Raw genomic sequence first — 27447 nt, 5'->3', positions numbered from 1 at the left:
ACAGAGTTTTAAAAAAATCTCAAAATGGCATCTAGAGATGCAAAAGTACGCCTTATACAGTTTAAGATTATGCACCATTTTACTGGACTCCTTCCAGACTGTTTAGGCTTGGGTTAAAAGATACACCATATCGCTTGAGATGTAAGGCTGAGGATGTAGATTTAGCTCATGCTCTTTGATTTTGTACAGAAATTCAGGATTTCATGAAAAGAGTTCATGAACACATCTGCACAGGTTTGGATATTCTTGTTTCACTATGTCCTCAACTGTTTGTATTAGGTGGACAGACAATGAAATAAGAGACAAGCACATAAGGTACTGGGTCCAAACCAGTTTAATGATTGAAATAATTCTTAGGAGCTGGAAGTCAGAGAAGGCCTCGTCCTTTCAGAAATGGGTAGCAGGTAGATTGGCTGCATTTGAAAATGTGTCTTATAAACAGACTGACAAACTAAATTTATATTATAAGAAATGGTCCAGATATCTAACCTATTTGGAAAAGGGGCAGTAATAATCATGTGTGAGAAACATGTTAACAGTCAAAAGTGTAATTGCGATGTGTTATAAGATGTTTTTTTTATTATTATTATTATTATTTTATTATCATGTTTCTGTGTTCATGATGTTCTGTGATTACTTTAGATCAGCACAGAATTCACCAGACTTGTGTCGATGGACCTGAGCAAGTTATTAAAACGGTCTTGACAAACACGTGCCAAAGCTGCTACATATGTACTTCTCAAGGCACTATGCAAAGATCAAAGAAATGAGCACCATACTGGAGAGCCCGGATAAAAATGTAAGGGAATTTAATTGTCTAAAAGTAGGGGTGGGCGACATGGCAAAAATGTCACATCATTATTTGTTTCAGGCAGCATTGTGAGCCTCAATCTTATCACAATTCTTTATTTAGTTTTTTGCATGTTAGTGAGCAGTACAACCAAACTAATTTCCCTATTTAAAATAAATAAATGAAGCCCTACAAGCTAATAAAACATAATTGAATGTGAAATGCTTCACATTTTGAAGCCCAAAAAATTCATCCATCCATGATGAAAATAATCCATACAGCTCCAGGGGGTTAATAAAGGTCTTTTAATGCAAAGCGATGTGTTTTTGTAAGAAAAATATCCATATTTCCGGCAGCTTCTGGTAGATGACTGCGCAAGTCGACTTGTGCCAAATGAGTAACCCCTGACACGATGTATGATGTAGTATGTAGGAGTAACAATAGGGTGTAGTATGTATAGGGTGCAACAAACTCAAGCTCCTCTTCTCTTATATCGAAATCCTCCAAAATTTGTCTTTAAAAATCATTTTAGACTTCTAATTTGTGGCCGGAGTTTTGTTTTGCTCTATCCTCTGCGTTTCCGCTTTCATCATTATGTTATGCATCTGTTCAGAGGTTACACAATAAATTATAGTTAATACAATTTTAAATATGGATATTTTCTTACAAAAAATCCATTGTTTTGCTTCAGAAGGCCTTTATTAACCCCCTGGAGCCGTATGGATTACTTTTATGATGGATGAATGCATTTTTTTTTTTTTTTTGCTTCAAAATGTGTTGATTTCGGGTGCTGATTTCATTTTCCAACAGTGTCGCTTACTGCACCTTTAAGGTGTGTTTAAATGAATGATGTATTTTAATTTTAATAAACAGTGGAGTAATTATATACTACATCAACCACAAATCAATTCTACATGTGAACTGTCCTTCGTTTTTTGCTTGACACTTGACATTTTGTTAAAGCTTCAGAAACTAATTTAATCTTCCTTTCATTCTTTTTTTGGTCAACTTGTTAAAACAAAGTTAAAAAGTAAGAAAGCCAATGGCTGTGCTGTAATTTCAGGCTATATTCAGGTCAGAAGCAACAGAATATCTATTATCTAATATCTGAAAGCTCTGGTCCACTCGCTGAACAGAACCGACGCAGAGAGAGGTGTGTGCGTGGCGGGAAAGCAAGACTTATGTGGCAGAACCGGCGATACTTGGAGAAAAGGGGTCTTTTAGGTGTTGATAATGTTGCCATAGAAAGGCATAATTCCCGGCAGCTTCAAACAGAACGTTACGTGTTGTCATCTCGAGACTGGGGTAATTACGACATGTGTGGACGCAGCATATTAAGCTTTACAGTGGTCCACATAAAATTAATAATTACACAAAAAATAATCTTCAACAGATTTCAACCATTTTAAAAAAACAGTCATCCTTGATTTCAGACAGCTGTTTGACATCAAATCATAGTTTACATCAGGATGCCTTACCAGGGTAGAAGGGTTTTGTGTGCAGATTTTTTCTGTTGGCCTCTTTCTAAAGCTCGTTCTGTATAAAATTACATCATTAAAGCAAAATTATTAAGGATTTCTTAAAGTGAATGACACGAAGGCTACCTTAATGCCAAAGGAGATTACTTTGTCTTCATGGAAATATTTTAAAGTGCTTTTGGAGTGAGCACAATGTGCTCTTAGAATTGTTTTCCCCCTGTGATGCCTTTTAAACACTTTAAGTGTTGTCTTTAATATATTTATGTTTTTGTGTTTATGCTCATGTGATGTAATAGGGCTCGTCTTATCAATTATTTGGCGGTCATGAATGGATTTCTTCTAGCTTTCTGAAACACATGCTCTTGCTCAGTGGAGCGCCAGAGCAACATTGATGAACACACACTCGCTACAGCAACTCGGCCAATCACCGAGAACCTCCCAAAGTGTCTTGATGACTTTTTGGCTGGTAAACAAGGCCTTTGAGTTTTTAACCCACCTCAAAACATCTCTCGAGGTGTTGTTTTCCCAAATGTTCAATTTTCAGCCAGGCCATCTTATCACAGTCTTCAATGGGAACTGCGTCATGTTTTGGAAGTAAAATTGATTCAGCCTGTTCAGTAAATGAAGTTATCATAGATTTTCCAATACTCATCTTCTGCATGGAGGGATGGAGAGCTCAAATATCGAAGGGTCCTCAGCAATCAGGCTTCATTTCAGGAGTGGAAACCCAGGGAGAAGCCAAATCGCTAACATAATCTACACGCATAGACGCACAGCGAAGGTTAATTGTCATTTCCTCCTGAGGATGTTTACCAGTAACTTCAATGTTTTTCTTTTCCATCTGGTCACTCAAGCTGTTTTCCAGGATTTTGCAGTTTAATAGAAAAGCCGAGTGGGAACGTCATCATCTTCTTTCAGTGTCAAATAAGTGTTTTTACTGTGATGTGTAAGCCAAATGTTTGAAGTAACAAAGTATTCATAAATATTATAGCAAACAGATGACACTCTCCATTTGCATTCTTTTGCTTTAGCATCACCTTGATCAAAATGATCCACGCTGAAGATATCCTAGAGGTAGAATTACATACACCAATAAAGAGTTTATACGGTAACCAAATGTCCGCTGCAATGGAGAGCTGTACAGAACATCATTAGGTGCTTTGCACATTCTACAATCATTATAAACCACATCCTGATGCATCCCTCACACAAAAATTGCATTTAGTACATGCATAATTCAAGTGAGATGAGAGAAAGCTTATGTATGCTAAAATGAAGCTGGTAAATCTTTCTGAAATTGATCCAATGACAAAAAAACAGGTTCAAACACACACTGAAGCCATATACAAACTGGAGCCACAGATTTGGACTGAATCCAGGGCTTTGAAGCAAAATAGAGGTATATTACTGAACTGGACTTTGTGAAGCGCAAGCTTTCCTGAGTTTGAAAGGAGGCCTGCAGATGTGTCGATTAGCTTTCATGAAAACAAAAGGGAATCGCCTCATTGAGCCTCCCACAGTGCACTTGACAACAGCTTCAATCAACATGCATTTTGATTCTGAGTGAGGCTTAAATGGAAGAACTAAATACACCTTAACTAGCACACGTGTGTAGCGTAAAGAATAAAGGTGGCACAATATGTAAATAACTGCTTATAATATAGTCACTTAGGTAGTGGTTCTCAAAGAAGCTGGGGGCTTCGGCAAACTTCCAAGGGGGCTGGAGGATGAACAAAGTATTTCAAAGCTTTTTAAAATAATCTTAATATCATTTTCAAAGTAAACAATGACTCTGATAATCTTTCACATTTCTTCCAAGTCATTAAAAGTAGAGAAATGAAAGCTGTTTCTCTTACTGATTATTAATAAATTAACAAAACATTGTTTTAACAAAACTCCCCATTTTCTCATGGATTACTTTCTGTCCACTCTTGACCTCAATGTAGAAATTTGATCCTGCATTTTATTCTTCATGGTCCTACTGTGCAGAGTAAAAAAAAAAAAAAAAAAAAAAAAAAAAAAAAGGACAAATCTGTCCAACAAAAATGGACATTTTTTTATTTGTCCTCTCAACAACTGTTGTTTTTATTAAAGAACATACAGTTCTTGAGACCTCTATAATCACAAAATAAATCAATAATTTATTTTAATCTATTAACACTACAAAATATACACTCATATATCAAGTATTGTTTTTGACAATGGGCGAGTCTTGGAGTCAAAAAGGTTGAAAACCACTACCTTACAGCTTTTAGAAACTCAAAGAGCAAATGTTTTTCTTTTCTCACATTTTTTTCATGTTACATTTTCACACAAATATTGTATGAGCTGTACTGATAATATAGCATTTATTTAACTAAAGACAACCTGGTTTCCAAAAAATGTGCCAAAAAATGAAATGCTCAAAAACACTTTTTCTTTAAACAAAATTGTAAATAGTCATCATTGATGACTATTTACAACGTTTTTACAGCGTTGATCATTGAAGCCAATCACAGACCCTTGAAACAAGGTTTTCAGAGGCTTGTGTTTTCTGCTTCATGAGTTCAATTAATGCAAGTATTTGTTCTCTTCTGTCAGTAAAGTAGCAAACAATCTGTTCTGCAGACAGTGTCCATAGACTTTTTTAGTCAGGGCACACCAGTCTAATACTTGTGTTTAAAAATCAAAGAGCTGTTTAATGCTTTATTTTTAAAGAGATATATTATATCATCATCATTAATAATAATAATAATAATAATAATAATAATAATAATATCATTATTTCTACAAATACATGGATCCCGGCACTTTGAAAAAATGTTTTCTTTCTTTTTGTCTTTGTTAAAACAAGAGAGCTAAAAATATCCTATGGTGAAAAAATAAAGCAAACAACAAACAATTTAAACATTGAGAAAAAGAGAAAAATCACAAAAAGACAAATAAAACTATAACGCAATTGAAAAAAGAAATTCTACATCCTTTACAAACACTATGGCCCAATAATTTAAGAAAATAGTGTCTCTAAAACGTTCATATTGCTTTGTACCTTCATCAGTGCCCTTTAGGGAGTTCAACAATACAGTGCTGTGAAGTCTTCACAACGGCCAAAAGGGGACGCCCTCCCCTGGGTTCTGCACTGACCTCCACGAGGAGGTCATGAGGTTGCCAACGGATCCGCTTGCATGTTTGAGGAGAGAGAGTCCCGTTATTAGCTTGTTTAATCCTCAGCGCAATGTCCTTTTGTGTTCTTTTGGCAGTAGAGAAAAAAAATACAAGGTATAGTTACTATTCCTTTTGATCTTGTAGTATTCACCACTGTTGTATTTAGCATTATTACTCTCTAAGATATTATTACTATTACTATCACCATCACGGATACACGGAGTGCATCGTGTGTCGTGTGCGCATGTGTGTGCGTGATCGTGCGAGTCAGTGTTCAGTGCTCAGAGCTTGTTTTCTCAAAAGAGAAACTAGGCAGAGTCAATAGCTTGGAGTTCGGGACGGCCTCTTGAGGCAGCCCATCTCCTCCTCCACCCAAGTCAAACGAGTCTTTAGAGTCACTGGAGGGAGCGCGCCTCCTCAGGCAAGTGTCCCGGCTTGGCAAGGGGGGCGGCACCATCCCCAGAGCAGGGTGAAAGCCTACCGGAAGCTCTGGTCCCTCAGGCAGATCCTCGGAGATGCACGGTGGACTCATTTTCTTCTTGCGGGTGCGTGGCGAGGACTGCTGCTGGAGGCTGTCAGCTCGTGAGACGAATCCGGAGGAGATCGAACTACGCTGGGGACTGCTTTCCACGGATGAGCACACCTCGATGGAGTGCCGGCGTGGGTCGTCGAGCCAGGACAAGGGCCGTGGTAACAGCAGAGCTCGCTGGCCCTGAGTGTCCACGCTGTGGTACTTTTTAAGCTGACGTCTTGCACCTTGATCTCCCGTCCCTCCTCCGATTCCATCATCGCTCCTCCTCTCTGCGAGTCCCGCACGGATAATTCGGGATACCTCCTGATCCACAGAGTCTGTTTCCTCCTGCTTTCTGGCAGCCGCTGGTGGCGGCGGTAGTAGGGGCGGAGAGTGGGAACGCCTCGAGAACACGTTGTACTGGTCGTAGGGGTTGTGCTGCGTGTGGACGCTAGGTCGTGAAGGTTTCGGGGAGGCGCCTGGAGTGGCAGGGACCAGAAAGAGCGAAGGCTGGTGCTGCTGCTGAGGTGGAAGGTTGACAGGGGGGTCCGACAGTTCCCTAAGTCCCAAGGGACCCTCGTTTTCCCCTCCCTCTGTGTATAGAGTCTCCTGAGAGTCAGCACTCACTGCCACCTGAGGAGAGCAGGGACGGGAAGAGGTGAGGGGAAGGTAGGGGGTAACATTAGGGATTAGGACATGAACAGGTGAGAGGGAGACTGGTTAGTATGAGATGTCAGGGGTGTAGAAGCCAGTGAAGGAGAGGGGAGCCGTGGAGTTAGAGTGGAGTTCACCATTAGCATTGCACTCCACAAGCTCTCTGCTTCAAAGGATTGGAGATAAAATTAGAAAAATAGAAAAACCACCTCAGGGCATCTACTTTGAATGGGCTTCTAGCCCCAATCAGAGGTAGCCGACATTTAGAATCTGACACGGATATTCTTGTTTTTTAAAAGTTTGTATCAAACTTGAAAGTATCAAACTCGCCACAAAACATCCCGGCCACACATTAAACCTTTAACCGACAAAAATAGTGCTTAAATTGTGCTAGAAAGTTGCTTAATAGCAGTTACACATTCTGAAGTAACATTCTTAGTTCAACAACCTCCAGTTAACATTCTTAGTACTTTCTGTCTCATGGGCAGTCCTAGGGATGGGCTTCCAGGGCCTATGCCCCAATAATTTTTTTTTTTTTTTTTTTTACATTACTTTTTTAATGTCAGGTCATTCTCATCTGCTCTATAAATCAGACATAATGAAGAAACTACAGGATCTATTGACTTTTTGGTCAGACTTGCACTCCATCCAAATGCAATAAGTAGCAACTATTTCACAGACAAACGGAATTTACATTTGTGCTTGAGCCTGACCACTTGCGGCTCTTGGAAACTCTTTTATAAAGACCACAAACTATTTTTCCCTCAAAAGCACTCTTTTAAACAGTACGCTATCTTATAAACAGTTAAAAACAGTTGCAATGACAAGTGACAGTCATGACACAACTGTCAACCTGTACACAGAGCTACAGAAAGCCTGAAGGGAAAAAACTAACGCATGCATGTTAGATGAGACCTTTTTATCTTTATCTCCAGTTAATATTTAAATATTTACTTCATAACATTTCAACATGTAGTTTACAATTTTCTAATATTTAATCAAATGATGACTCATGCATCCACAGAGTTTTGGGATAAGCCCTGAATACCCCCAACCCTAGAACCGTCCCTGGGCCTTCTTATTCCGTTCACTGATAGGAAATGTGTACTGTGTGCACTTTCAACCAAATCAGAAAGCGTACAGTACACTGGAGAAATTGGCAAATCGATATTTGTCTCCCTTTTGCTCTATATCTTCATGTCTAATCTTAGACATGAACTAAGTAGCTACTCCCCATGTACTAAACTGACACACTGCCTGAGTAGCAGTACTGTACATGCTACTGCTCTGGCTGAAGTCACATAGGTGAAAACTTACAATTATCAATTGCACTTTCAGAGAAAATTTTGCAAAAGGTGTATTGTTTTAACTAGGGCAGAGAAACATTTACCCTAGGGCAAAACTACAGGCACTGTTTGGCAGACTGCACTCTGAGCCACTGAGCTACTGCAACAGACCACAAGACCCATGTCTCTTCCTGGGGTCACTCTCTCAGAACTCCCGTAAACTGTATATTTCTCTTTATCAAGGAAGCCCAAGGAGAGACACCGACCCAGTAGAAGAGAGGTGGGTGGGTGTTTTGGGAGGGGCTAAAGATCAAGAGGAACTATGTCAAATTTGGAAAGTTAGCCAAGAGCCAAGAGTCAGAGACCAAGTCATGAATGTCCTTGTTCTGTGTTGAAACTTGTATGATTGAAACTATGCTGCCACCTGGTGGCAGGAAATTGTTTTTACATTAGCATGACAAAGTCTGGGGGGTTAAAAAATAAATAAATAAATAAATAATATATATATATATATATATATATAGTTAAGGTTGACTTTAAAAGGCAGTACTACAGTACTGCCGATAATTTCTTTAGAGTATTTTTCTTAACTTAACTATATATAAGCATATGAGACATTGGTCCACTACTTTATTTCCCCTTGATCTTTACCCTGCAGTTTTGGCCTTTACAGTAGCCATGGTGAAATGCGTCGGGCTGGAGGAACGGGATTTAAGGGGTGTGGTAGGAGAAAGTGGGACAGAGTTGGGGACGAAGTTCAAGGATCTGTGGAGAGGGTGCTGGAGGCCAGCTGATTCAAGCAGCCCATTCCGGCTCTCTCAGAAACAGGAGTATCTGTGTCTCAGGAGCAGCTCGGGGTCAGGCTTGGGTTGTACCATGCTGAGCTGCTCGGAGTAAGTCACATTAGAGGGTACGCAGGCCAAAAAGCAGCAGAAAAAAAAGGAGAGAATGCAGGAAAGATTAAGAGAAGAAATATACTAGCCAGAGGGAGAGATCAACAGTGCAGAGGTGTCAGACTTCATATCAGTCACATTCCCATAAGTCTCCAATCACAATCCATAAAGGAAGACAAGGGATATTATGCATTATGAAAGAAGACCAGCAGAGAGAAAATTGTTCTGTTAAAAAACCTAGTGAGCTGCTTATGGAGTCATACGTCACTCCCAATATGTAGGTTATTCCAACTTAATTATTTTGATCCCTACAATAACTTATTTTAGCCAGATTGTAAAATTGCATGCTCACTAAAGTGTTTTTAGCCAGCTGAAAATGCAGTGCTCTTCCAAAAACACCTTGCTGTGGGGCTGTTTTTTTTCCTTTTCATTTGAGATGCTTTGGTTGCTATGATTGGAATATCTGTGGAATTATTACTAGTAACTGATTTAGCAGATAGTTTGTTTCTAAATATAAGCATGTCGATACAATGTAAAGTATTTACTCTGGCTCTTGTTTTAAATGATTTTGTTCTGTTGTTGTGCTTGTTGCTGTCATCTGTTGCCGTTGTACAAGCACGATGTGGGGGTTGGTCGGTGTGGTATTTGTCCTGCCCCTCCTCCACTGTGATTGGACAGCTGGGTAAAAAGTGACAGTGATGAGCGCTGCGTTTTACCCAAAATTGAACATTTTTCAACTCTCTTTTTTTTTACTAACAGAAACATTCACTGTTCTTTCAGTAGAAGGAATAACATTAGCATGTTTAACATTAGCTTTAGCATGTTTAGCCACTTGTCTAGCAATGAGTGCATTAAGTTTCAGGTTTTTTTTTTTTTTTTTTTTGGTAAAAGTACCTATCGGTACTGAAATTTAAAAAATGTGACGCTTTTAGCGCTGTTGAACGGATTCGTAAACACCTCAGATTGGCCATATGTCTATGATTGGCTACAATGATCAATGCACGGCAGTGTTTGAAAGCACACGGAAGTGTTTGAATTTGAAAGCGGGAGCGTTTGAAAGCAGGCGTCTATCAGCGGACAGCGGTTCTGCGATAGACGCCTGCTTTCGAATGCTCCTGTGTGTATCTGTGTAAGCGCTCTGTGAAGAGCGTCATGATGACTATTTACAACGTTTTTACAGCGTTGATCATTGAAGCCAATCACAGACATATCCGATGATCACAATGGTGTTTATGAATCCACTCAACAGCGCTCAAAGCGTCACATTTTTAAAATTTTGGTACTTTTGACAACTCTACTACCGGGTAGCCTACTTGTGGTTCTCCATGCCTTGCTGTGTTTATCAGTGTGAACACACTATTTACACTATTTGTACTACACAATGGTATAGTTTATTGGAATAATGGCTGCTAATTGATCAAATTTGCCATCACAGGAATAAATTACATTTTAAAAAATATGAAAATAGAAAACAGTTACTGTAAATTGTAATACAATTTCACAATATTACTGTTTTTACTGTATTTTTGATCAAGCAAATGTAGCCTTGTTGAGCATAAGAGACTTCTTTCATAAACATAAAAAAAAAACTTTTAAATGGTAGTATGTGTGAATATATAAGAAGTATTCATCTAGGAAGCTCACTAGGTTTTGGAACAGAACCACTATGTACAATCAACAAAACCAGAGTGCATCAACATTTGCTAAAAGAACAGAATCTGTAAGCACAACACAATCAAAAGCAATACACCTGAGCTCACCTGTCTGCGTAGGGTGCGTGAGAGAGTGTGTGCCCGGCGAGGTGGGGGAATTCGTGGGATGCTCTCTGAGTCTGATAGGCTATGAGGACTGATCGGTCTGAACAGATCGGAGGGCACAGTCAAGTGTTGCGTGAGTTCTTCTGTTTGAGACTGGACAGAGCCTGTAGACCCTGTGTGAGGATACATTTGATATGACACAATTATTAACCTACGCATTATCAACCATATATAAAACAAATTCAGAAATAAAATGCAGTGCTGCACCTGTCTGAGCTAAGTGAGGTGAGGTTGTGTGGGTACTGTTGGTCGAGTTGGGCTGCAGCGGCTGGAACATGTAGCTGTCATTGGGCAGAGAATGCGTGCGGCCCACTGAGGTCTTCTTCACGTACAGCAAGTGCTCATCCGCTGGCTCGTCTGGCTGCTGGGGGTCTAGAGGATCTGGAGGAGCTGTGGTCTGAGGGACGTTAAAAAAGATGCAAGTCAAGGTGAGAGCTGGTTCTTGTGTTTGGAGCATCAGGGGCCCTTATGAACACATGGACGCACACGCACACACATTGTACCTAATACATAAAGGCTGGACTGGTTAGCATACAATGAAAGGCAAACATCACTGCGCACTATACACAGGGAGGAGACTGATCAAGAAACGTTCTCATAAATCATGTTGTATGAATGCAAATGCATATTTCTTATATGAATATGTACATTTAGTTAAACTTCATATCTATGTACTGTATTTATATTTAAATTACAGATGACTTAAAGTATTAGTTCAATCAGATATGAACATTTGCGAACAGTCATTTTAATGAATCGACTCATCCAGTTTACAAAATCCATCTGAATGATTAATGAATCAGATTGAATCACTTACTTTAGGCTACGTTTACACTGCAAGACTTAGTGCTCAATTTTTGATTTTTGGGTGAACTATTCCTTGAAATGACACTTATGCAGGTCCACATATTCTTGCTCAGAGATTTGAGTCATTTTATCAAATTTTGTCCATATTCATTGTTTGTGATTAAATGTGTTTTGAGCGAATTTGCTCTGTTCATTTTTTATTGTTTATTGTCGTTCTTTGTGGGAAAAAAATTACATGCCCATTAAGGCACTTTTTGATGTTGTGTCATGGTACTGTAGGCATTAAGAAGTTATGCATATATCAGTGCATATTTTTCTGCCATTTTTCATCCACATAAATACGACAGAGAAATGAGAACACGCCGGATCTAAATCTCACCCATCTGAGAAATGCTATGTATAAATTATTTATGGATCTATGGGCGAAGTTCTGAAACAATGAATATGAATTCAATTGTGAGGTGACAGAAACCATCAGCCTTCTCCCTTCAGAAGCTGCGCCCAGAGCCTGTACTACTGTAGCTGGCAGACAGCAGAAGCCGACCCCATACCACACTCCTATGTTCTTTCAAGAAGCATGGTACTAGGGAGAAACTTCACTTTTAATACACAAAAAATAAGACAAAGATACAATCATGAAACAAAAACAAAGAGACACAGGTAGATATGCAGACAGATAAATTGAGGATGGAAACAGGAACATCTAAAAAGTATGAAGAGACAAGATGGAGAAGAGGTTTAGAAATGGCCTTTAGACATGTGGGTAGAAGAACAGGGACATAGCTGCAGAACCCAGACAGGAAAGGAGCAGATTGACAGGCAGTAATACTACTCTACTGGACTGGACTGGACCAAACAAACACCAGGCTGGTGGGAAATGTACAGAGAGAGGGAAAGAGAGAGAAAGAACGAACGGAGTGGACGGTTAGAAACCCCCAAAGTTCCAAAGACACTCGCCTCTCAGCTCTGCATAAATCATTTATGATGTTTATTCTCTACTTTTACTAATTCATTAGACTTCCAACTGTCAGAAAATAGATAACTGCCATTATTATATTAACATGCCAGTGATTACTGGCATTACTATGGAAGATTGTTTTCTCCACTGAATAAAAAAAAAAAAAAAAAAAAAAAAAGGTAATTGCAACTTTTTAATCACAATTCTGACTTTTTTGCTTGCAATTGACCTTTCGCAAATACCCACCCCCTTTAGTTACTGTTGCTACAGTACGTCCGACAACCAATGCTGCTCTCACGCCACACATCATGTTCTCACGCAGTGGAAAATACATTGCGGTGCAATAAGGACACTGACAACGCGTCGATAGACAAGACAGAGCAGGTTAATTTTTATATGAAACAAAGTCTCAAATTTTGTAATTTTTAAAGAAATTTAAACAATAAATACTGTGGCTCTTTAATGTGTCGCAACAGATCGCTGTAGTGCCTCAATTCAAGCGGCTCGTAAACTGATCATCTCTTCCTACTAGTTAATTTATAGCATCAAACATGAATGAACATTAAAAGGAATGTTGTTTCAACTGCGGAAAGACATCAGTACACCATTTTCAAGCTCAAATCCACCAACGTCAATCTGCTAACTCCCCTGACTGCTTTGTCGGACAAAACGGCGGATTCGGTGTTATGATTTGTTTGATCGCCTGTCAATCAAACTTCCGGCGAAAGGTCAATTGCGAGTTTATATCTCGCAATTCTGACTTTTTTTCTCAGAATTGCATGATATAAACTCGCAATTGTGGGTTATAAAGTCAGAATTGCGAGATATAAACGTGAAATTCTGACCTTTTTTTTCCTCAGAATTGTTTATATATTTCGCAATTCTGACTGTTTTTCTCATAATTTCGAGTTTATATCTCACATTTCTGACTTTATAACTCGCAACTGCGATTTTATATCTCGCAATTCTGAGAAAAGAAGTCAGAAATGTGAGATATAAACTAAAAAGGTCAAAAGTTTCTCCCAATTCTAACTTTATTTCTCGCAATTGTGAGATTATATGACGCATTTCTAAGGAATTCAGAATTCAGAAAAAAAAAAAAAAAAATCAGAATTGTGAGATAAAAAGTCACAATTATCTTTTAAATAGTTTTATTCCGTGACAGAAACAAGCTTCCATACATTACTGGCATTATATTATATTATATTATATTATATTATATTATATTATATTATATTATATTATATTATATTATATTATTGAATTCTAAATATAATATCTATTTATATTTAATGTACACTGTCGAAAATTTTGGGGTCAGTATTTTTTTTTAAAGACAATACTTTTATTAAGCAAAGATGCATTAAATTGATAAAAAGTGAGATTTATGAAGGATCATGTGACACTGAAGACTGTAATGACTGCTGAAAATTCAGCTTTGCCATCACAGGAAATAAACATCATTTTAAAATGTATTAACATAGAAACAAGTTAAATTGTAAAAAATATTTCACAATATTACTCTTTTGTATTCTATCTGTAATTTAAAAAAATTCACCCTTGGTGTATTTTTTGCGCAAGATACCAACCCCAAACTTTTTAATGGTAGTGCATAAGTCGAAAGTATAGTGATTAGCAGAAGCATGTGACTAAATATTATATAAATGTTTTAATGAAAGCAATATTATTATAGCATTTTGTCAACAGCTGCTCACTAGAAAAAGTAGTCGGACACTTTTTTTGACATCGATTTGACACTTCTTGTTTAGTAACTAGAAATAAAATGAAACCAAGGAGTCCTTCAAGGTGCCACTGTTTTTTTGTTAAAACTGTGCTGTAACTAGCTTAAAACAGCAGCATGTTTTTTTTTTTTTTTTTTTTTTTTTAATTGAACAGAACAAATCTATTAGAAGGCTAAAAGACCTGGGGATAAAATATTCAGGGCCAAATACTGAAGCAGGGTGGAGAGGGTGGATGTCTTTGGAAGCAGTGTAAGGCTGAGAGGCAGGAGTGGAAAATGAGCGTTGCTCTACTGTTAAATACATTGCACTCCTGACTGGTTAGTAAGAGGGGGTTAAAATCATCTGGGACAGAGTCATCCGTCAGAGCTAAGGACCAGGATTTCTCCGACGCCAGAGATAGAGCCTCCATCTCGGCTAGAGGAATCTAAAGAAGAAGAGATGAGCCAAGAGTGAGATGGGCAACCAGCACATGCATAGTTAGAAGACACGCACAGACTATCACACAGGTACAATTAATACAACTTTATGTGGTGAGGTCAGTTCATTTTTGCGAACAGTTCAGTGCGTAGAAACCAGGGTTCTACACCATTCAGATTGAAATTGAGAAGGTCTTTTAAAAATTAGAATTTTGATTAATGTAGTAAACAGGATGCAGAATTGCAATCCAAACCTCAGTGTGATGAAGTAGAATTAAAATGATTTGAAATTCAAATACCATCAGCTAATTTACTAGGAAAAACGTTTCAAGACGAACTTTTAATGTTGGCCATAGCCTTGTATAAAAATTTGGATGGATGGATACTGCTATAAACACTGTAAATTCTTCCTGTCATTCCGATTCCAAGTCAGTTTCCTGTGGGGTGTGGCCAATGCAATTCAAATTCACTTCAATTCAGAATTTTGCCCAGCCCTGATGGAAACCCTCCAAGACAGCTGACAAGATACACATAACCTTCCGTCAGTAGCCATGATAGATATCGAAATGTTTAATGGTCCTCAGATATTAAAGGTTCATCAGATTACCTTTGAAATAATGTGGAACCTCTTTCATAGATCCTCAAAAGTTAATGGGCGAAATCCTGCATACTGCACCATTTAAATGACACTGAGAGTTTGGGCTGGAACAACTTTTTGCAAAGTCGTCAAAATAAATGCCAGCTATTTCCATAAAGACATTACATATTCTCCAATTACATTTAAAAAAAGCTTTTAGAAGCCTCAGTTTTTGCAATGCTAATGCAATTGAATGAAATATTTCTCTGTGAAACAGACCAAAAGAGATTTTCTTGCATAATTCAACAGCTGTCTAGCTCTTTATCGATCCACACATTACTTCTTCAACTCCGGCCTGATGAGTCCATCACTTTTTGGGGTATTTATGATCTTTGGAACGAGGAAGAAATTTCACACAATTTTCCAAGGCTTTGTCACTCTTATGGAATCAGGAAATAAGTACACTTCAACAAATGGATATTACTGAAGCAGAACCAAGTCCTTGCCTTCTAAAGGGCACTGGAAATCCCAGAGTGCAGAGGTGGTTTTGTAACTGACACACAGAAGCTTCGGTGCTATTATGTATGTTTAAGTGGTCCAGAGAGAGAAAAGGAGGGAGAGAATAAGGGAAAGAGACAGGCAGAGAGAGGAAAGGAGTGTGGCACAAGGCATAGCTGGGTGAACAGGGAAGCCATTGACCTGTTTCTCAGTGCAGTGCTTGCTGGGAAGGGGGGGCAGAGCGTAGTAGTGGCAGATGGAGCCAGATAGGTTGTCCATGAGGCTGAGCTCTCCTTCCAGTGAGCCCTGGATCACCAGGGAAACTGAGTCAAGCATAGGCCTCCGCTAAAAGCCCCAAGTGGAAGACAGAATGAATGACGAAGAGAGAGAAAGAGAGCAGACAGAGACAGAGGCAGAAGAGATGAGGGGAACGTGAATGACATTACACAGAGAAAAAAACAGAGGAGAAATGAAAGAAGGAGAGAAGCTTGCAGACTATAACACAATTAGTCAGAAGGAAGATTTACAAAGGAATAAACAAGGACAGTTCACCCCAAAATGGAGATTTTATTTGACTTTATTTCCATTGGAACGCAAAAGAATTTTGAAGAACGTGCTGCCAGGTCATTTGACTTTGGAATAACACAAGGTTGACTAAATAATAGAATTTTAATATTTGGGTGAACTAATCCTTTAAACTAGGAGTATCTAAAATGTATCACTTAGGTAAACCAGTAGCACGATTCATTTATGTGCCGAACAGAGTAGTGCTGAGCTCTAAACTTACAAAGATGCATTGCTCACAGGTAAAACACTTGATTCTACCACTGACATCCACAAGGGGGAACTAGAGCTCTATGAACATTTGTCCTGATGATGAGCAAAACATTTTGACACGGCCACACTTCAGAAGAGAGCTGGAGGGATAATGTGTTAACATAAAAAATGGCTGGTATTCTGGAAATAGCCAGCCTGCATTAAAAAAGAAGCATGTATCACTACTTTCCCATGGCACCAGTCTGACCTCCGACCACCGAGTTTATAAGGAGCAAACAACAGGCACGTACGACAATAACAGAAACTGATGGACTTCCCCGCTTTAAAAATAAGTCTAGTGTTTTAAAACGTGTCTTTCGGGTAAACCTAAATCTGCAAATCCCTGACAAATACTAAATCTGCATTTTAACTAATAAACGGTTAATTGTTTGTTGGACACTGGTGATTACATTAACATATTTTGTACATTGTTTGAAATTAAGATATTCACATCAAATATATTTATAAAGATGGTCTGGGTGACAGGGTAAAGGGATAGTTCACTCAAAAATAAGAATTTTGTCATCTTTGCTCACCCTCAGATTGTTCCAAACGCAAAAGAAGATTTTTTTTTCCCCCACAGAGGAAACAATAAGTCATACAAGTTTGGACACAACATGAGGGTGAGTATATGATTAAATAATATTAATTTTTTGATGAAATATACCTTTAAGCTCTATGCTGTTAATTACCATTGAAAATAATTTTTACTATGTTTAAGCAAAAAAACATTTCTACAATTATTCACTTAAATGGATTTGCATTGGACATGAATAAATGTTAAAGCACGCAGTGTTGTAAGTATTACCACAAGGCTTAAACATTATACGTGTTTACATGAGACCAGAGTAACAAAATTGTTTACTATCTTCTTCAGTTCGCCTCATGACCATATAAAGCCAGTAAACCCAGCGATCTTCCAAAAAGGGCCAAAAAGGGACTTTTCACATAGAGAGAAATCCACAGGAATTACAACGGTAGTGCAGAACCAAATCTCATCTGTTTAGAACAGTTCTGCCCCTGCTAAGAAATAACCTACAGCTCAGATAACACATTTTGTACAGACGTCCTAATATAAATTGACTAATATAAATGTTTTAAAGGGTTAGTTCACCCAAAAATGAAAAAAATTGTTTTCAGTTACTCACCCTCATGTCATTCCAAACCCGTAAGACTTTGAAACACAAATGAAGACATTTTAAATGAAACCTGAGAGATTTCTTTCTCTCCATTGACAGTCCACTCAACTACCACTTTGTCGCTTCAAAGAGAGATTATAAAACTAATCCATATGAATCAAGCGGTTTAGTACAAATTTTCTGAAGAGACACAATCACTTTATATGATGAACAGATTGAATTTAGGCTTTTATTTCCAACATTAATCAGCGAACATAAACAGAAGCTCAACCGTGCTTGCTTGACGCACGAGAACAAACCTCATTGGTTCTTGCAGAAGCTCAAACGTGCTCAAACGTCACATGAGAATGAAGCTCATTGGTTCTCGCACATCAAGCAAACATGCTTGACCTTACGTTTACCACAACTGATGCGTGTGCTTTGATGAATGTTTATATGTGAATAAAATCCTAAATTAAATCTGTTCATCATATAGTGCTCGTGTCTCTTCAAAATTTGGACTAAACCTCTCAATTCATATAGATTAGTTTTACAATCTATAAACTTTTTGAAGCGTCAAAGTGGTAGTTGCATGGACTGTCAATGGAGGGTCAGAAATCTCTCAGATTTCATTAAAATATCTTCATTTGTGTTTTGAAGATGAACAAAAGTCTTATGGATTTGGAACAACATGAGGATGAGTAAATGATGACAATTTTCATTTTTGGGTGAACTAGCCCTTTAACCAACTATGAGCTGGACTTTTTTCCTTTGTAAGTGCACTGCTGTAAACAACATTTTGATTTTTTTTTAACAAATTGAGGGACAAAATCATGTTCTGGGGTAATGGAGAGCATGCAGCAGATGCTTAAGTTTAGTTGAACCAGAAACATTCCTTTAATATATGCATCAGTGATGTCAATGGGTTCAGGCGCCTATGGAAGCATAAGGCATGTTGTCTAGCAGTATAGTGTGAAGTTAGATAATAGAGCTCTGAAAAGATGACGTACTTTCTTCGAGTTCCCTCAAAAAAAAAAACATAAGAATTTTTACTTGGCTTTTAGATTATTGCAGAAAATAAGCTCTGTGACCAACAAAAGTTAATGACTCTTATTCATTTTGTTAATTGTGATAATATTCACAAATAAACACATATTTTATGACTTCGGAAGCATAAATACAATCAAAATAAAAAGCTGAGCATAGACAACAGTATAAACAAACTACACCATGGTTGCATGGCATCACCATTACAGTTGTCATAAAATGGAATGGAAGTTACAATAGACTTTTCTTCTCTTCTCATATTTAAGTGAAAGAAACCTGACTTCTTCACAAAGGGGTATTACTTATGCATTTTATGTTGTATAATAAAATGTAAAAATATTGTGAGATTGTGTTAACAGACCTTATTCAGATATTTAAAGGGGGCCTATTATGCCCCTTTCACAAGATGTAAGATAAGTCTCTAAAGTCCCCAGAAGGTGTCTGTGAAGTTTCAGCTCAAAATACCCCACAGATCATTAATTAAAGCTTGTCAAATTTGCCTTCATTTGGGTGTGAGCAAAAACATGCGTTTTTGAGTGTGTCCCTTTAAATGCAAATTAGCTGCTGCTCCCGACCCCCTTTCCAGAAGAGGGCGGAGCTTTAACAGCTCACACTTCGGTTGCTCAACAACAACAAAGCTGGAGAATCTCACGCAGCCAAAATGACGATTGTCAGTAACAGTGTTCAGCCTTACATTGTTCAAACCGGAGTCAGGAAGAAGTTTAGAATGCAACTGGACATTTTTGAATGGTTAGTGGATAAATTTATAAAGTTGCTGTAGAGTTGATTCAACTCATCAAATAGCATGTGCCGTCATGTTAATCTTTTGTGCAAATCCAGCGTTGAATTCACCCTTGTTTGTGAAGCAGTCTGGCATAAAATGGTGCCAAATTTGGCTTTCAAATGAAAGATTGGTAACAACACTCTACTACAACAACTCTTCCTCTCCTCTAAAGCAGCCCACCATGGCCTCACCATGCTCCCGGGGGCAGGGTTTATGTAAATTTTGGGGTTTGTTATGTCACCAACCCAGGAAGAAGCTTGTTGTAGTCCCTATCATCCATTTGTTGTAGTCCTTAAAAAGCGATTTCTGTAAAAGAAAATATCTCCCTTTGCATTGAACTTTGAGCATCGTAACTTTGCAGATGTTGTTTATGCTCAAACAGCAACATTACACACTAACTAAAGTTAAAAAAGTGAAATCATAATCAAGGACCACTTTAACCAAAAACCCATTTAAAAAAAAAAAAAAAAAGATTCGGGACGATGGAACCAGAGAAGCTAAAATGGTAACTTGTTTTCTTGTTTTCAGGTTTTGGCCTACAAAAATGTCATCCCTGCAGCACTTTTCAACAAAACAAAAGCAAGCTGGACACCTCTGCTGAAAAAACAAGCTTAAACTGGTTTCTAGCTGGTCTAATGCGGTTGTAAGCAGCTTAAACCTGCTAGAAACCAGCTAGCATATAGTCTGACTCATGTGTTGAACCTGGAAATGACACCAAGGTTCACACCGCTAACCTCACACCTAGCATTTCTACTCACCTCTAAAGGCGGCTCCAAATTATGAGGAGGATCAGGATCTGTCTTTATGTGATCTTCAGAGTCTCTTCGTATGTCTGTAGGTGGGCTGTCTGTGGGGTAAAGCGGTCTAGACAGGTCTCGAGAGTCTCGAGAGTCTCCTGAGATCCTAAGAGACCCCCCTGGCCCACCCATGTCGCCAGGTCCCAAAGGTGGCATGTGCCCTCGGGATATTCCTCCATCTCCACCCGCAGCCTCCAGCTCCATCTCAGCCTCCTCCTTGGCCTCTTTGTTGCTTTCCTCCAGGTGCTTCATGAGCACAGCGATCACCACATTGACCAGCACAAACTGCGCCGTCAGGACGAAGGACACAAAATAAATGGGGGACACCACTGTGTTGTAGCAGATGCCGGTGTCCTGGCCGCAGTCTCTGAGCGTGTCCTGTGATGTGTAAAAATGAAAGCTGAATAGGTTGCCAACATCCTTACCCAGAACAAGTCCAAAGCATTTAAAACAAAACTGTGTGCATCATTGAAATTCAGCACAATGAGTTGACTGTGTCCCACCTTCATAATGCCATTCCAGTTGTCCCCAGTGGATACACGGAACAGCAGGAGGAAAGCCATGCCAAAATTCTTGAACGTGGCATAACGGCCGAGACCTTCACAGGGGTGCAGCTCATCACATACTAAGACAGAAACAAAACACAAACCTGTATGTGGTCTGGGAATGTACAAATATACATGTTCATAATGAACAAATGCGGCTTTCATCATATGTACAATGCTGTGAAAAAGTAAGAGCACCCCATGAAAAGCTGGTTCCTTTTTAAACTTATGCATATAGATTTCCTGAAGCAGCTCTTGGGATGAATTTGATGAGACTAATTTGATGAGACTTAATGGGACTAATCTGGACAGATTGCAAAAGGTCTGAAACCTTTTCTATGTGTGAATTATTTTATGTACAACGAAATGGTTTACATTAAATAGCTTGAAAATGGCTTCAAATCCTTTTCCAGACTCATAAGTCTCAGCAACCTTTATTCTGAGGGGCTCAGGCAGCTTTTTTTTTATCTTGGCATGATGGGACAACATACTTCAATGCTTATGACCAAACTAGACCAGGGCTGTATTTCCCAAAAACATCTTAAAGGGTTAGTTCAACCAAAAATGAAAATAATGTCATTACTCACTCTTATGTCGTTCTACACCCGTAAGACCTTCGTTCATCTTCGGAACACAAATCCGAATGGCTCAGTGAGGCCTATATTGCCAGCAATGTCACTGAACCTCTCAAGATCCAGAAAGGTACTCAAAACATATTTAAAATAGTTCATGTGAGTACCTTAATATTATAAAGTGACGAGGATACTTTTTGTGTGCCAAAAAAACAAAATAACGACTTTTCAACAATATCTAGTGATGGCAAATTTCAAAACACTGTTTCGGAGCTTTACAAAAAATTTTTTTTTTTCGAATCAGTGATTTGGATTGTGTATCAAACTGCTGAAATAACGTGACTTTGGCGCTTCGAACAACTGATTCGAAACAAAAGATTCGTAAAGCTTCGAAGCTTTACGAAGCAGTGTTTTGAAATTGGCCATTACTAGATATTGTTGAAAAGTCGTTATTTTGTTTTTTTGGGGCACAAAAAGTATCGTCCCTTTGTAATATTAAGGTAGAACCACTGTAGTCACATGAACTGTTTTAAATATGTTTTGAGTACCTTTCTGGATCTTGAGAGGTTCAGTGACATTGCTGGCAATAGAGGCCTCACTGAGCCATCGGATTTCATCAAAAATATGAATGAAGATGAATGAAGGTTTTACAGGTGTAGAACGACATGAGGGTAATAACTGACAATTTTCATTTTTGGGTGAACTAACCCCTTTAAGCCTAAGTAGATCGTAGACACCGTTGGCAATCCAGATCAGTTTATACTATATAAGGTGTAACTCTACTCTTTTGTATACTGTATACAGTATGCTGTATACATTTGCACCTGATTTTGATGTACACTTTATGTAGTGAGAAATATACAAAATGTACATTCAAAGACTCAAATTATATAAATTTATTACCTTTTATCTATTGGTGAAATGGCATTTAAATGTCCTAATATGTAAGAAAAACAAAAACGAAAAAAAAAAAAAAAAAAAAAACCTACACTTTCTATGCAGTGTACTTAGTGTTTCACAACATACATACAGTATATAGACAACCATTTAAATCTAAATAAACTACCTAATCTCACTAAATAATTTGTTTGGTGGACTACTAATCGATCAGTCAACAATTTAGCCCAATCCTTAGTTGGGAAGAGACAGAAAAAAAGTTTGCCTTGCAGACAGTCAATCTCAGTTCAGCCAGCAGACGCCATATATTGAACTTGGACAGCACTGTAAAGCTGGATATGAATTATGAAGTCTCTATGTTTATCTTGAGCCGGCTGATTGGAAATGGAAATGACATCAACCCTGGTATTGTGCTGTGCTGCAATGAATCACGGCATGCTGTATTCAGTAAACCAGTGCCAAATGTGCTGCCACGTATTCTAGAGAAAATATGCTGCAGGTACCATATTTATGGTTTGCTCTTAATGTTGGAAAACTTTCAAAAATGTGAAAGTGATCTCACAGCAATTTAAAACAAATAAACAAATAAACAGTAATAAATCAAGCAATTTAAAACATAATTATGCTACATCAGAGGGTTACAGTTACAACATGAGTGGCCTAAACAGTGTTTCAAAGTTGTTCAGTCCCTTTTGGTGAATAGTGAGAAGGAGAATGGACTCTCTGTACCATTGCATAGAATTGTGTTTTGCATTTAAGTCCTATAATATCACATGTAAAATATCATATTAATGTGTTTACATTTTGTTGTGATACTTGCATTGAAAACCCAATTAAAAGCATATACTGGTGCATTACAACTTAATTTTACTGGATACATTTTAATGTGGCACAGTCAATGAGAGTTAGTTTGACATCTTAACTTTAGCTTTATTTCAAGTTAACTTAATATTGTACTTTTGTGTAGAGCATATTTTCATTTTTTTACCACAAAAAGTTTTTGGACTCCCTAGGGCGTATAAGTAATTTACAATTCAGTGCAAATAAAATCCAGACAGAATTATCCTGATGAGTGCATAGGGGTGTGTGTGTGTGTCTGAGTGAATTAGACCACAAGGAAATTTATTTATTGCTTACTCAGATCACCAAAGAGCTCCACTCCCAGAGCAGCGAAGATGAAGAAGAGCAACATGAAGAGAAGACCCAGATTCCCCACCTGTATAGAGATAGAGAGAGAGATAGAGGGAGATAGAGAGAGAGAGAGAGAGAGAGGGGGGACAGGAAGAGAGCCAGGAGAGTTTGTCATGGAGCGCAAAAGAAACTGACAGTGCAGACCTAGAAATACCACCTGTGAGGAGCCAATAAGAGAGAGTCATGAAGTGAGAAGATGACAGCTGTGTTCCACCTGATTAGAGCTTGCCAGTTTTGTAAACTTAAATCTCAAACTATGCTGAAGCCGTAGCCTACTGTAACAGTAGTTTTGCACACATGTTTAAGACATGTTGATGGGGGACAGATCTGCAGTCTTGTTTTCTGATCTCATTTCTCCATTCTCTCAATCAATAAGAAGTGTCAGAAAACTATAAATATCCTCAATCCTCATATCCTAATAAAAAACCTCAAAGCTATTTAGCACTGGGTCAATTTTGTTATGCAGTACATTTTCATGTCACCATCATATGGAAGAGGATTAGGGCTAGGCGATAACAAAAAAATAAAACCATCTCAAGATTAAAGTCATTATTAAGCGAGATTAAACTTGTTAAATTTCAAGAAAAAAAGTCTAAATAAAATGTCAAGAATAAACTCATTACATTTTGAGAATAAAGTCGTTATGTTTCGAGAAAAAACTCGTTAAATTTCTAGAAAAAAGTCGATAATAAAATATCAAGAATAAACACGCATTCGAACAGTGTCATGGTCATTGCATACTGATAGAGTACATGACAGAGTTGGATCATTTAGTCAAGCTATATTTTAGGCTTTCTTTCAGTAACAAAGATACTATCAGCTTTAGCTAATTATAACTTTTATGTGTATTTGTCCGTTCAAGTGCAAGAAATTTGTGCGCTCTCTGTGTGCGCGCTATGGATGAAGCGCCATAAGCACACCAAACGCAGACGCGTTCTCAAGTTCAAGGCGGCAGTGCAAAACAGTGAATCTAATCACCATACAGACAAAAAGTTCACTTCAAGAATGAAAAAAGTGGCGTCGATGTGTTTTACTGTAAATGTGTAAACAGAAACAAAAAGGGCAATCTATATCTCTACATAAGAACAGGCTTTATTAAATAGGCTACACAAAAAGAAATATAGGCTACTGAAAAATGTCTATACACACTCTTCCAGCCTATAGTGTGAAGTCACTATCTGCACATAGTATGGTTTATTAATAAGGTGTGTACAGAATTTGATCTTTTAATTCCACTGTATTTGTTTGTACCCTAAGCCATGCTAGTGGTTTTCTTTATAAGGTGCGTTATGGAGGAAAATGCTTAACATGTAATTAAACGCGTTGCGTTCATATGCGCTCATCTGCTTATCTGCACATAGTATGGTTTATTAATAAGGTATGTACAGAATTTGATCTTTTAATATCACTGTTAATGCATTCAGCCATGTTAAGCTTTTTGACTAAGTGATCCAACTCTGTCATGTCTTCTATCTGTATGCAATGACCATGACACTGTTCGAATGCTTGACATTTTTTTTTCAACTTTTTTCTCAAAATTTAACAAGTTTAATTTTGCTTAATAATGACTTTAATCTCGGGATGGTTTTATTTTTTTTACTGCTTGGCCCTAATCCTCTTCTGTACCATCATGTGTCTTAATATATTGGATAAATATTAAATTCATAATTTTCAAAGATGAAAACCATCTTTCTTTTTATTTTTCAAATTAAACATAGGTGTAAATTTCACTACATTTATTTGAATGTATTTTGCCAATTTTGTCCAGTAATTCTGAGAAAAAAAAAAAAAAATCATTGTATTGAATTTATTTATAGACAATTTATTAATAATTATTCTAGTTTCTTTCTTTTTCTTTCCCTAATCAAAAAGTTGAGAAAAATTTGTCTTGAGAGTATTGTTTTGTATATAATTGAACATAATTCTGTGATGTTTTGTGGTATTAGTTGGCTTTTCTGACTTAAAATATTCCATCCTGTTATATATAAATAATAAAAATTAGTATGACATTATCAAAATGTCTAAAAATTAATTAAAGTATATAGCATTAAATTCAAGTTAACTCTCAATAAGCAATGGCCAACTTTAGATCTTTATGTTATTATAATATTTATTATAATTATTATTATTATTATAGTTTAAGTGGCTGAACCCTGTTCTGGTATACCAGGCATACCCTTATATAGAAAATGACAAAGCATAACAGGAAGAACCAACCTACACCCAGCTGGATTCAGAGAGGAATCACATGAAACATATAATGATCACAGACGACTGGTTCATGCATGATTGAAAAATGAGGCAAACGGAGAAAAACAGAAAGAAGTAAAGAGAGTCAGATTAGATGTGCTGACAAATCCGATTGCATTGATATTTCTTTTTCCAAGGCTGGCTATTTTCCCATCCTAATCTCTCTTAAGTGCACTCTTCACTGGCTGGATTCAAAGTGATTCAAGATACAAGGATCAAGCTGACACAATCTGGCAGGATATCTCAGAACACTCAAGGATCAGAACACCTCTCACAAGTTGCAGAAGAGTGGATCAATAGTCTAGAACCATAAAAGCAACTTTAAAACAAAATAAGAAACTGTGTGAAAGTCACAGTGACAGAGGGAAAGGGCGTTAGGAGGCAATGGCTAAACATGATCTAATCCAATTAGTGACAATTAGTTAAATGTAGAATTACATGTCTGATTATCTAAGTGCATATCTGAGGAGAGACTGGAATTAATAGTGTGTCCTGTGGTGTGGCAAGTTTCCAAATCAAAAACCCGGCAGGCGGTGATGAAGCCTGATGTTATCAAAGAATGTGCATGCTGGAGATTTTCTTTTCTGGCTTCTGTCATTTCTGCTATTCTCCAAGCAGCCCATCAGAGCCAATCTGCACTGCTGTGGCCTCTTCATGGCAGATTGACTATGTAAATGAGGCCTGTGGAGAGTAGAGGGGCCACAGGAGAACAGGGAACGGGGACCGGGAGCTCTCTCGCAGCGCAGGATACATGGGATATGAGTGGAGAGAGGAACTTTATGAGGGAGACAGACAATAGTTTTGTGCAGTACCTGAGGCAGGGCCTGGATCACAGTGTCAAGCAGAGCTCGCATTCCCACGGCCATCTTTAGTAGCTTCAGCACTAAAAGGAGAGGAGAGCCCGCTTATATACATGAAATGTACACAATCTGATAAGGAACAAAATTAAACAATTTTAAAAATATATATAATAAAATTCTGGTCGATACTGATAAGCCAATAATTATTTTCATGTTATGACCAACAGATGGCCAATATTAAAATCTTCAAAATACCACATTTTCCATATTATGTATCACGTTAGATGCAGAATAGTATGGAAGCTTGTTTCCGCCACTAAATAAAAAAATAAAAAAGGTAATTGCGACTTTTTATCTCAAAATCTTGACTTCTCAGAATTGTGAGATAAACTCGCAATTGCGAGTTATAATGTCAGAATTATGAGATATAAATTCACAATTGTGAGAAAAAGTCAAAATTGCGAGTTATAAACTCACAATTGCGAGATTAAAACTCGCAATTCTGACTTTTTTTCTCTTTTTGACTTTCCTCAGTCAATTTAACTTTCCTCAGAATTGCGAGCTGTAAACTCGTGGAGAAAAAAAAAAAAAAAAAAACATATCTCACAATTCTGACGTTATAACTCACAATTGTGAGATATAAACAATTCTGAGAAAAAAGTCAGAATTGTGAGTTTATATCTCGCAATTGTGACTATATCACACAATTCTGACTTTATAACTCACAATTGCGACTTCATATCTCGCAATTCTGAGGAAAAAAGTCAATTGTGAGATAAAAAGTCACAATTATACATTTTTTGTTTTTTTATTCATTTTCATACATGACAGAAAGAACCAACTAATTGCATTTATCTTGTTTATTGGTATCTTACCAAATTCTGATTTTAACTTTTAAAATAACCTGTGGAGATTTTTTTTTTTTTCTATTTTCAGACTTTGAAAAGGGAATATTGAGTGTGGTGCACAGCCTTAAGGGGTGGTCACACTACACTTTTCGTTCCAATGACTTCCATTCATATGCATGCAAATGCGTCAGACCAGCAATGGTTAAACATT

At 37.7% G+C, this 27447-nt stretch overlaps 1 protein-coding gene across 15 annotated transcripts in view; it reads right to left on the bottom strand.

The window, feature by feature from the left end:
- Window positions 1–571: 571 nt before the first annotated feature.
- cacna1g (calcium channel, voltage-dependent, T type, alpha 1G subunit) overlaps window positions 572–27447 on the bottom strand; it is a 232683-nt gene continuing 205807 nt past the window's right edge. For 7 of the 15 annotated variants that reach the window (XM_051914038.1, XM_051914039.1, XM_051914037.1 and 4 more), the window contains 9 exons: window positions 26401–26471; window positions 23285–23363; window positions 20637–20758; window positions 20095–20511; window positions 15773–15916; window positions 14382–14504; window positions 10781–10970; window positions 10517–10686; window positions 572–6556 (listed from right to left, as the gene is read on the bottom strand). In XM_051914038.1, coding sequence (XP_051769998.1) covers window positions 5687–6556; window positions 10517–10686; window positions 10781–10970; window positions 14382–14504; window positions 15773–15916; window positions 20095–20511; window positions 20637–20758; window positions 23285–23363; window positions 26401–26471 — 2186 coding nt within the window. In that variant the 3' untranslated portion in view covers window positions 572–5686. Of the gene's footprint in view, window positions 8841–9301; window positions 9435–10516; window positions 10687–10780; window positions 10971–14381; window positions 14505–15772; window positions 15917–20094; window positions 20512–20636; window positions 20759–23284; window positions 23364–26400; window positions 26472–27447 lie in introns of all 15 variants that reach the window. The other 8 variants (XM_051914045.1, XM_051914046.1, XM_051914048.1 and 5 more) reach the window with 7 other exon arrangements.

Source organism: Ctenopharyngodon idella, chromosome 12 (genome assembly GCF_019924925.1).
Source record: "Ctenopharyngodon idella isolate HZGC_01 chromosome 12, HZGC01, whole genome shotgun sequence".
Lineage (NCBI taxonomy): Eukaryota > Metazoa > Chordata > Actinopteri > Cypriniformes > Xenocyprididae > Ctenopharyngodon > Ctenopharyngodon idella.
This window is presented reverse-complemented; position numbering and strand designations above follow the sequence as displayed.